At 37.9% G+C, this 12,601-nt stretch overlaps 1 protein-coding gene across 1 annotated transcript in view; it reads left to right on the top strand.

The window, feature by feature from the left end:
- The window catches only part of IPO11 (importin 11), a 228,489-nt gene that overhangs the window by 206,244 nt on the left and 9,644 nt on the right, over window positions 1-12,601 (top strand). Inside the window, 1 exon segment of the mRNA XM_006891505.1 lies at window positions 7,036-7,120. Coding sequence (XP_006891567.1) covers window positions 7,036-7,120 — 85 coding nt within the window.

Raw genomic sequence — 12,601 nt, 5'->3', positions numbered from 1 at the left:
GATTCAAACTTCTTGCCTCTGGGGTGGCATTACATCTCCTTACTACTAGGCCACCACAGTTCTTTTGTACTCTTACAGATATTTTTTTTATTTTTTATTTTATTATTTTTGTGTGAGTGTACCGTCAAATCAGATCTGACTGGTACAGGAGGAGTTTGTCCCTACTTCCCCGGCAGAGCATATGGTGGATTTGAACCGTGCGCCTCTGGGATTGTAGTTGCAGATCCTTGCCACTAGGCCACCAGAGCTCCCCTTGTACTCTTACAGATATTTTAAAATTTGTATGTTGTTCTTGTAGGCTATCAAGTTGCCTGCCATTCATGGCGACCCTATGTACAGTAGCTCTGAAGCCTGCCCTGTCCTGAACCAGTCTCTCTGACTATGATACACCTACCCCCATTTCCCTAGTTACTGTATCAATGCATTTTATCCAGGGTTTTCCTCTCCTGCGCTGTGCCTCTACCTTTCCGAGCATGATGTCCTGCTCCAAAGATTGGTCCCTCTTGGCCCCATGCCTAAAGTATGTGAGACAGAGCTTCAGAATCCTAGCCTCCAAGGATAAACTTGGCTTCACCCTCTCCAAGAGAGACCTATTTTCTTGGTGGTCCGTGGTATGTTCAAGACTCTTCTCCAGCACCACAACTCAGAGACATCAGTTCTTCTTATGTCGTCCTTAGTCATTGTCCAGCTCTCTGATTCATAGCAAATAATTGTGATGCCCATAACTGGATCAGGCGCACCTTAGTCTCTAGACTGACATTGTTGCTTCTCAGTGCTCTGGAAAGGTCCGTGATAGCAGATTTCCTGACTGCTTGAATTTAAGTATGATACTTAGCTATATTTAAATATATAAGTAAATAGAAACTGCATTTTATTTATTCCTATGATGAGTCTATTTTTTATTTTAGGGAAAATTTCCAAGATAAATGGGTAGTCTGTTGTTTTACTGAGATTAATCTTGATAATATTATTTCTTGAGATGATACAGAAATAGCTGCATTTTGAGAATTTAAGGATCTTGGAGGGTTTTTTGGTTTATATTTAATTGTTCCTTTGCACTGTTAGTTAATAGAGTTTTTATTTCACTAATCCATGTAAATATGTATGTTGTTGTTGTTGTTGTTGTTAAGTGCCATTAAGTCATATGAGTGATATTTTAATCTTTCTTCATTGAGTCAGAAATTGGCCTTCTACTTCTCTTTGGTTATAATATTTTCTTTAAATATTTCATCTCATAAAATATTTATTGGAAAATGAGATCAACAACCCTACTACCAAAATTTGGCAAGTAAAAAGGAGGAAAGAATTTAAGTAGGATTTTAGGAAGCTTTAAGAGGGTCCTGATTGCTTAGTTGCATAGGGAATTATGCTGCTGTTCCAAAAGGTGGTACTTATCTGGTAATTGGTATCTACTAGTGTTTCCTCTGGAGAAAGATGGGTGGTCTCCTCCCATGTGTTTACAGCATCTGTTCCAACTCAAGAGCAATGAGTTGGAGTTTAAAGTTGCTAACATTGATAAGGAAAAACCAAATCAAATGGAATAACCTTTGAGCTGATTCCTACTTGCAGAAATCTTGTAAAACAAAGTAGAAACTACCTGAGAGAATTTCCAAGGTTTTTGGTTTTTACTAAAAGGCAGTTTTTGGGGTGTGTTTTGTGTGTTTGTTTTTCATAATAGCTAGAAAGTGTAAGATAGGCTGGCTGTAAAAAGTAGAAGTACCTTTAATGCATTGATAGAATTCTTGCCTTCAGTACCAGAAATTCTGCTTTAGTCTACAATACTTGTTTTCCACCACACAACGATTTTGAGTTGAAGAGTTTAAGTAGGCATAGAAAGTTGTATTCTAGAATAGTTGCCTATTGGCTGGCAACTGTTCATATGACCTGGCGGCTTTTGCCACAGAGGAAGCACAGCCAAAAAGCAGCTGGTTGCTCTCACTGGTAACAGCCTAGCCTCTTGGAGACCACCCAGAGACTCTCATAGAGAGGAAAAAGTTTACAGGTTTGCTGTCATGCTTGACCCCTTAATGCACATAGTATTTGGATGTTGTGATGTTGTGTGTTATTATGTGCCATCAAGTGACCTGTGACTCATAGTGACCCTGTGTCCAACAGCTCTGAACTCTGCCCTATCCTGATCCAATCTTACTGACTCCGACACACCTAATCCCATGGTCTCAGTTACCATGTCAGTCCATCTCATCCAAGGTGTTCCTCTCCTGTGCTTTCCCTCTACCCTTCCAAGCATGATGTCCTTCTCCAAGAACTGGTCCCTACTGGCCACGTGCCCAAAGTATGTGAGATGAGCTTAAAAATCCTTGCATCCAAGGAGAAACTTGGTTTCACCCTCTCCAAGACAGAATAGTTTGTCCTCCTGGCTCCCCATGGTATGTTCAAGATTCTTCTCTAGCACCACAACTCAGAGGCATCAATTCTTCTGTCATCCTTACTCATTGTCCAATTCTCTGAAGCATACATGTAATTGTGAAGACTATGGCTGACATCATTGCTCCTCATTTTTCTGGAGACAACCCTGGCAGCATATTTTCCCCGTGCAGTTTGTCTTTTGAGTTCCTGACTGCTGTTAACAAGAGTTGATTGTGGAGCCAAGCTAACTGAAATTAACAACTTCAATCTCTTTTCCATCATCATGGTGCTGCCAGTTGGCCCTGTGGTGAGAATCTTTGTTTAAATTAAGCTTCAGTCCATATTGAAAACTAAAGTCCCAGACCTTCTGCAGTAAAAATTTCAGGTCCTCCTCAGTTTCGTCAAGCAAGGCATCATCTACATAGTGCAGGTTGTTGATGAGTCTTCCTCCAATCCTTATGCCACACTCCTCCTCATAAAGGCCGGCCTCTTGAACTTTATGCTTGTCTTTCGAAAAAAATGCCTCTCTTCCACATATTGATTGAATAGGTATGGAGAGAGGCCACATCCTTGACACACTTCTTAATTTTGAACCATACAGTGTTCCTTTGCTGTGTTCTGATGACTGTCTCCTGGTCTAAGTATAGGTTTTTCATGAGCACATCCAAATATTCTGGTATTCCCATTCTTCTCAGAGTCAGCCACAGTTTGTTTTGATCTACATAGTCTAATGCCTTTGCATGGTGAGTAAAGCAGAGACATTTTTCTCATACTCTGCTTTCAGCCAAGATATATCTGACATTGAAATAATATCTCTATTGCCATGTTCTCTTCTAAATCCAGCTTATATTTCTAGTAGTTCTCTGTTAATGTCCTGTTCAAATTGTTTTTGGATAATCTTCAGGATTTTGCATGTTTGTAGTATTATTGATACTGTTTGATAATTTCCACACTCTCTTGGATCACCTTTTTTTTGTGTGTGTGTTAGAAATAAATATTGATCTCGTCCAAGAAATTAGCCAGGTAATTGTCCTCCAGATTTCTTGGCATAACCTGGTGAGCATGTCCAAGCCAGCATCTGTTTGTTGAAATACGTCAGTTGGTATGCCATCAATTATTAGGACCTTCATATTATTCTCATTCCTTCCAAGTAGCTTGAACTTCCTCCTTCATCACTATTACCTCTTGATCATATATTATTTCTTGAAATTTCTTTGTCAGTCAATTATTTTTTGTTACAGTGACTATACTTCTTCCATATCTTTTAATGTTTCCTGGATCATTTAATATTCTGCCAAAGTATCCTTAAGTATTGCAACTCAAAGCTTGACTTTGTTACTCAGTTCCTTCAACTTAAATGCCAAGTGAGTTTGGCCCTTTTAATTTTCTGATTCCAGCTTTTTGAACATTTCATTATAATACTCTTCTTTGTCTTCTTGTGCTGCCCTTTGAAACTTCTGTTGAGCTCCATAGCTTCTTGATTTCTTCTCTCTGCTTTGGCTTCTCAGAGCTTTAGTCCAATATTCAGAGTCTCTTTTGACATCCATCTTGGTCTTTTCTTCCTCCTCTGTCTTTGTAATGACCTTTTTCATTTTTCATGGATGATATTCTTGATATCCTCCCACAGCTCATCTGGTCTTCACACATTAGGAGAAGATGATTGAGACCCCAAATAACCCACAAAAAACCCCCACAAACACAAACCCTGTTCAGTATTGGACTGCTCATATAGAATTGATAGCTATTTAATAATTAATTGATTGATTGATTAAGCTGTGATACAAACACACTCATTCACCAGAAGAGTCAAAGAATAGTTCCTGTGACAGTTCACCTTCCTGTTTAGTCCCTCTTGGAATTCCATCACCAAGTGTGAGGACTTTGCCCCAACAAAATTGTATGCATTGTTAGATTTTTGTATAAGACTTGCTGTAGCGTGGGTAGCTGTGATCGGTGAGTCTCAATGATTTGTGTCTACCAGTTACTCTGAGATTGTAATAACATTTTTATTTTCTATACAACAAAGAAGCTTTGTAAATAAAATCTTAATATTTTTGGTCTCTTTTTTTTTAAAAAAAAGATTTGCAGTGAATAAATTATTGATTGTACAGAATTCTATCATTCTATCTGATCCTTCTTTCCCATTCTCAATTTTTGCATTTCTCTTAGCCCGTATTATTAATGCATTTAGATTGCATATTTGATTGACGTCTGACTGCAAAAGTTGGCAGAAAGCATTTGTTTCCTCCTCTTTGGCTCTGGTTGTTGGTATCTATGTTTGAGTGATAGTGATACTCACTAGTGGATATTATCCTGTCACTCACAACATTGTATTTCAAGATGCATGTAGATGTGACTTTTTAGCTATGAAAACAACCTCATTTTCCTCACTATTTCATCTCTGACCTAGTAGATCATATGATTGTCTAATTCAGTATGCCCCATGCCAGTCCATTTAATTTTGCCAGAACCTAGTATGTCAATATTTTTGCATTCCATTTCTTTCTTAACAATGTTCGATTTTCCTATATTCATGTTTCTCTCATTCCATGTTCCAATCACCAGAGTCTATGTAGAACTGTTCCTCCTCCTTTGTGTTTATATATTTGAGGGCTCAGTCTCAGTTACCATGTTTGCTAGACTTCTCTAAGTGTGCTCAGTTGTACATAGGGTTGTTGAAATCCTTCTGTTTTGGAAGTGGATGGCCAGTCCTTCTTCCTAGTCTCTTTATTTGAATGAATGCTCAGCTTTAGAACAGTATCTGATAGATGTTTTACAGAAAGGAGCAGATGAAAGACATTTCCCAATTATAGAAATAACCAATAGATTCATTGTTGCTACCCTACCCTTGGCATGTGTGCCTTGAGCCCTCAGCATCCCCCCAACTTCTCCTACCCCATTCAACACCTCCTTCTCCCTACCCAGCCTTTGATATGACTGCTTAGGTCTCAGTTCACTTCTGTGATGCCTGAAACCTCATGCTGCTGCTGATCTCTCACTACAGCCAGTCTCTCTTGAATTTAGGAGTATGTTTTTCAGTATTGTCATAAATGCATGAGTTTGCTTAACAGTGAGTGATGAGTTGGTGTATAGCTCCACCAGTGTGCACTGACTGACTAGAGGCATTTTTTCCAAGAAGTTTTATCTTTAGTTATTTGAAAAAGAGAAAAGAACACATACCATTAAAGAGGAATCTTGCTTTAATTTCTGCTATCATACCATAGCTCCCCTCTACTCTGAATTATAAGTTATGTACACAGCTGAGTCAAGAATTATCTTTCACCTGTACTTGCTGAATACATAAAGAAAACAAGCTTTAAACCCATAACTTTGATAAATTACTGAATTATCCTGTTCTAAATTAGGAAACAGTAGGTTTCTTCCTTGAACTTGATTCAGTAGACAGTATTTCTTATTTCCTTGGAACCAGTTGATTGAATAGAAAACCATGTTTTTATTGTCTGTTCTAATTATGAAGGGGAATGGTGTGGATAGTCAAAATAAAATGATTTGTAGCTGTTTAGCATATTCAGGTGCTTTCAGAGACAAGTTCCCTGTTTCATGGTAACAGCATTTGGAACATAGAATAAATGTTCATATAATTAAATAGTGGGTTTAAAAAATTTTTTTTAAATTATTATTAATTTCAGTGAAAATTTACAGAGACTTTGAATTTCCATTCATTCATTGTTGCACTTTTCTCCCCTCCCAATCCTCCCCCTCCCAGTACACTCCCCTCTTGGAAAAGTAAAAGACAAATTCTTTCATTGTTTTACAGTCTTTTTTTCCCATTGTTTTACAATCCCTTCCCTCAGGTCCACTCCACTATGCAGCCTTCACTCTGGACTCCTATAATGACAAAAATACCTAATCACATATCCCTTTTAAACAGTTTTCTCTCTCATCTGTTTCAATGCAGTATACATTATTTAACCCATCTTTCTCAGTCTCCCCCCAACCCCGAGGTCCGTCCTGTTTACAACAGTGGCACTATGCAGTATTTGTCCTTTTGTGACTGAGGTTTTTTTACTCAGCATAATGTCCTCTAGGGTCACTCATTTTGAATAATATTGCATGAGTTCCTTGTTTTTGAGTACAGCGTAGTATTCCATTGTGTGAATATACCACAGCTTCTCTATCCATTTGTTTGTTGATGGGCACTTAGGTTGTTTCCAACTCCTTGCTATTGTGAACAAAGCTGTGATAAACATGGGTGTGCAAATTAATAGTGTTTTAATTACATTATTTACATTATTACTGCTATTGTTATAAGACATATACAATCTCAAAATAAAAGAATGTTAGTAAAAAGAAATAGTCATTACAGATATTTGTGTCATTTTAAAAAAAGATACAGAGTTGATGCACCTTGCTTTATGAGGTAATATTTGGTTCCAGAATTGTTTATAAATATTCTACAATTTGTTATTTTAAATACCAAAGGAAAGTTAACAATTTTGCTTTTGGGGCTCTTTCTAAAATATGTTTAATTATGTTATCAGAATTGAAAAACTTAGCTAGTCTGTTGCTCACATTTTGATACATAGACTTATTTGATTCTCAGTCATTTTGAGGGCTTGTTTTTGGTAATTTGTAGGCATTTCTTATTCATCTAAAACATCTGTGGTTTTTTGTTGTTATTGTTGTGCTTTGTTTTTTAAACTTTAGCTGCATGTTGATGTCTCATCTTGAAGAACCAAAAGCCACAGAAGATGAAGAGCCACCCACAGAGCAGGATAAGAGGGAAAAGATGGTAAGTTAACTAAAACTTAGAACAAAATAATCAAGGTTCTATATATTTAAATTGGAGAATATTTCTCAGTTCATCTGTCAGTCTATCCAATCCCTCCCTCCTTATTGAAGCATTAAGATAAGCTTTAGTAGCATTTAAGCTTTAAAATTTAGAATGTATAGAGCTCAGTTGGCCTAAAGGACAAGCCAGAGGTGGGTGATTTTAATCTGCGGCCCCCAGGCCCTGTTTTAATTATTTTTGCTCGAACGTTTTTCTAGGTCATATAGCCCCGGTCTGTCCACCTGCGGTACCGAGGTAACTTGTGGTTGTTGTGATGCTGAACACTGTGACACTGATGTGTCAGATGTGGGAATGGTTACCCATGGTGGACAGTGTTTGGTGGAGCGCCCTATTAAAACAAGTTTGGAAGCAGGAATGGCTTCCACTTCTGAAATAGCTTGCCTCCAGAAACTCTGTGAACTTAGAGCAACGGTGCAAGTTACACAGTTGTTCAGGTCTTTTGTTCATAGGGTTGCTATGAGTCGTCTATGACTTGACAGCACTTAACAACAACAAACAACATCTAGAATTAAAAGATTCCTTGTATAAGAAGTTGAGGTTGAATCTTTATCTGAAATAATTATTCTTTATCTTAGCTGAGCAGTGACTTAGCTATTTACAACTGAAATAAGGCTTGGAGGTCATATATTATTTAGTCCTTTTTGAGATTTGCTGAAATGTAGATCTTTGCAGCAAGCTTTTTCTGAAATCTCTTTTGGAAACTCTGCTACTGTTTCTTAGGATTAAAGGTTCTCAGATTCTGCTGCTAAATATGCTCAATTTAGTGGTGAGACTAGTTAGTCTGCTTGTGGATAGGCTACCACACCCTAGGAGGAATAAATGGCTCATGCAGCTGTTGATGAGGTGGGCTGTCTGTCCACAGAGTAGCTGGCTCAGATGAAAGACAGTGGCGTAGGAAAGCCAAATGTTCAGCAAGACAAAAATAAGGGCGCTTTAGTGGTCCAAAGCTGTGCTTTTATCCCAAAGGCACACAGTTTGACTAGCTGGTCGACGGGATGAGGATAGGCTATCTCCTCCTGTGCAGTTTACTGCCTCTGAAAACCCCCTGGAGGGTGACCAGTCAGTTGGTTCCAACTCAGTGACACATAGCAACTACACCACATTGACAGGGTGGTTTGGTTTTTTTTATTTGTTTTAGTTTACTCAGCACACTCTGTTTCTTCCATGTTAGGCATTGTTTTGTGACTTCTTTATCATATTTTAGTGTTTCATTATACTCTGTTGTGTGAATATACCATAATTTCTTTATCTGTTTGTACGTTGATGGACACTTGTGTTGTTTTCATATCTTTCCTGTTGTAAATAATGCTACAGTGAACATGTATGGACATATAACTGTTCTTTTTGTATGGGAATTATTTATTTCTCTAGAATATATACCTAATTCTTAAAAAACTAAGGAAAAGTTGACACAGAAATTATGGTAGAATGTAGACAGGCTTGGGAAGGGAGGGAAGGAAGAGCATAAATTGTAGGGTGAACAGAAAGATAGGCAACGGTGAGAATTTAATGAGATGCTGTAATAAATAGCATGTATCAATTGTGATTAATGTTTTCAAACAAAATGTATGTGAATCATTGCATGAAAACCATTTAGACACCCAAGCACACAACCTTCCTGATCCCTGTGAGCATAGGTCAGATGAGTTGTGGGATGACATCAAGGATTTCATCTATGATGAAAACATAAGGTCATTACAAAGACAGAGGAGAAAGAAAAAACCAAAATGGATGTCACAAGAGACTCTGAAAATTGCACTTGAATGTTAGGAAGCCAAATAAAGTTAAGAGATGTTAAAGTAAAAGAGTTAAACAAAAGATTTTAAAGGGCAGCTTGAGTAGACAAAGCAAATGAATAATAAGGGAATATGCAGAGAGCTGGAATTAGAGAATAAAAAGGGAAGAACTCTGTCTGCTTTTCTCAAGCTGAAAGAACTGAAAAACAAATTCAAGCCTCCTGTTGCAGTACCTAGAGATGCTGTGGGGAAATCTTGAATGGCCCAGGAAGCATATACAAATGATGGAGGTAATACACAGAATCATTGTTAAAAGAAAGAATTGGCTGGCATTGAAATATTCCCAAAAGAATCTTTCAGTCAGTAACCTTTGATGAGCAGATGATAGAGCCTTGCTTGCTGAAAGTAAGGAAGATATGAAACACTTACTGCAGAAGGTTAAACACTGCACCCTTCAATATGGATTGCTTCTCAACATCAAGACAACAAAATTTCTCACCACTTCACCGAGAAAAGATGAAAACTGTCAATTACTTCATCTTTTTTTTTCCATTTAAAAAAAAAATTATTTTTTGTGTGTACTGTCAAATCAGATCTCACTGGTACAGGAGGAGATTACCCCTCCTTCTCCAACAGAGCATCTGGTGGATTTGAACCATTTACCTCTGGGATTTCAGTGCAGCTTCTTGCCTAACTAGGCCACCAGAGCTTCTGAATGACTTCATCTTACTAGATCTATAGTCAGTATTCTTGGTACCATCATTCAGGAGACATTGCACTGGGAAAGTATGGAGTCAGGGGCTTCTCCACATTACTTTGGAGCAGTGATGTGTATCTCAAAACTAGATAGTGAATAAGGATAACAGAAGAAGAACTGATGCTTTTGAACTGTGGTGCTGGAGAAGGGTTCTGAATATTCCATAGACTGGGACACACAAAAGGACAAACAGATATGTTTTGGAGAAGGTGTAGTCAGAGTGCTCCTTAGAGGTATGGTGGAGCTTTGTCTTGCATACTTTAGTCAGGTTGGTAGGTAAGGCTATTCCTTGGAGAAGGACAGCATGCCTGCAAAGATAGGGAAATGGTTAAGGAGAGGATGACACAGTGACAGCAGCAATGGGCTCGATTGCATCAGGCTTTGAGGTTGGCACAGGATACGGCAGGGTTCAAGTCTGTTGTTCATAGGGTCACTATGAGTGGTACTTGACTCACGTGAAGAACCATTCAATCAAAAGCCAGTGGTGGTAAAAGAAGTTCAGCACACCCTGAAAGCATTGACAAAAAATAAGGCTCCAGGAATCGGTAGGGTATCATTTGACATGTTTCAGCTAACAGATGCATCCCCGGACATGCTTACCAGTCTGTGCCAAGGAATTTGAAAGACAGCAGTCAGGCCAGCTGACTGGAAAAGAGCCGTTATTTGTTCCCATTCCCAAGAAAGGTGACCTGATAGAATGGACATTATCAAACAGTATCCTTAGTATCATATACAAGTAAAATATTGCTGAAGATCATCCAAAAATAATAGCTAGAACATTACAGTGACAGATAATTGCAGAAGTTCATGCTAGATTTAGAAAAGGCACTGGGTATATACCATTGTTGATGGCAGATGGATCTTATCTGAAAACAAATACCAGAAGAATGTCTATTTGTACTTTATGGACTATGCAGAGACATTTGACCATGTTAGTTATAACAAATGATGGCTAGCATTGAGAAGACTGGGAGTCCCTGAACACTTAATGGTGCTTGTGCAAAACCTATACCTAGATCAAGAGGCGATTGTTAGAACAAAGCAAGGACCCTAAATAGTTTATAATTTTAAACTTTCTTAATTTAGAAAGATACGTGTTGAGGTTATATCCTTTCTTCATAACTGTTCAGATTGTATGCAGAGCAAATTATTCAAGAAGGTGGAGAAGAACATGGCATAGGATTGGTGGAAGACTCATCAATAAGATAATACAGATGAAACAGATGAAATTACTGAAAGTGAGGAGAACTTAAAGCACTTACTGCAGAAGATCAAAGAATACAGTCTTCTATATATGGATTGCATCTCAACATCAAAAAAAGAAAAATTCTCAAAAATTCTCGCCACTGGACAAATAGGCAACATCATGATAGATGGAGAAAATAAAAAAAAGAAACTGTCTGTGACTTCTTACTTAGATCCACAATGAGTACACTTGGTATGAGAAAATCCGGGGAAGTATTGCACTGGGAACGTATGCATTCATGGACTTTTCCAAATTATTGAGAAACAGTGGTGTCAGTTTGAGGACTAAGATGCACTTGATTCAGGCCATAGACTTTTGAGTCATTTGTTATGCTTCTGAGAGCTGGGCAGTTGACAGAAGAATGAATATCTTTGAGTTGAAATGTTGGAGAAGAGTACTGCCTTGGATTACAACAGATGTATTTTAGAGAAGTTGCATATGACAAAACTTTGTCTCATATACTTGGGGCCGGTTGCTAAGAGAGGCACATCATATTTGGAAAGGTGGAGGGACAGTGAAAGAGAAGACATCAACCAGGTGGATTGACACAGTGCCTGCAGTCATGGGCTCAAGCATGTCAGAGGTTGTGAGGATGGCACAGAATAAGACACGATTCAGATCTGTTTATATGATAGCTAAGCTCAACTTGATGGCACTTAACAACAACCTGTGTTTACCTATCAGTAGAGTTACTGGATTAAATGGTATTTCTATTCCCAACTTCCTAAGACAGCTTAAAATGTTTTCCACAGTGGGTTGCACCATTTTACATCCCCGCCAGTGGTGTATGAGAATTGCTTGAGGATAAAGAAAAGGACTTGAAGCACTTATTGAAGATCAAAGACTGCAGCCGTCAATATGGTTTACATTTCAACATCAAGAAAATAAAACTCATCAGTTGTCCAAGAAATAAATGAATGATAAATGGAGTAAAGAAAGATTAAGTATCAAGAATTTAATTTTACTTGAATCCACAATCAACACTCCTCATAGCAGCTGTCATGTGATTATCAAAGGACATACGGCATTGGAAAAGCTGTTGCAGAGTGCTAAAAACAAGGCTGTCAAATTAATTTTTTTAATTTTGAATTTTAGTGAAAGTTTCCAGAAAGATTAGTTTTCGTTCATTCCCAGTACATTAACATTGCATGTGAATGTTAGACAATAAATAAGGGAGACCAAAGACAAAATTGATGCCTTTGAATTGTGGGATGGCTGAAAAATAGTGATTGTACCATAGACTGCCAAGAGAACAACAACAACAAAATATCTGGCTTGGCAAATGTACAGCCAGAATTCTCTTTAGAAATGACCGTGATAATACTTCATCTCACCTACATTGGGCATGTTACTAGGAAGGACATGCTTTGTAAAGGTAAACGTCAGCACAGAAGAGCAAGACAGTTACCAAGATTGGTTGATACAGTGACGTCAACAGCAGGCTTAAGTGCAGCAGTGATTGTAAGGATGACACAGCATCAGGTGAGATTTCCTTCTGTTGTACGAGATGCTGTTGAGTTGGAAACAACTTGGTGGTTCCTAGAAATGGCAGATTTTATAATCATCTAATCTTAATGGATAAATGCAAAATATGGTTGAAGCTGGAATGATATATCTTGGTCTTGAATAAATATAATTATGAATATAAGACTAATTTGAAAATATATTTAACAAAACTAGTT

Source organism: Elephantulus edwardii, unplaced genomic scaffold (genome assembly GCF_000299155.1).
Source record: "Elephantulus edwardii isolate Elephantulus edwardi_28Jun2011 unplaced genomic scaffold, EleEdw1.0 scaffold00099, whole genome shotgun sequence".
In the NCBI taxonomy this organism is placed as follows: domain Eukaryota; kingdom Metazoa; phylum Chordata; class Mammalia; order Macroscelidea; family Macroscelididae; genus Elephantulus; species Elephantulus edwardii.
This window is presented reverse-complemented; position numbering and strand designations above follow the sequence as displayed.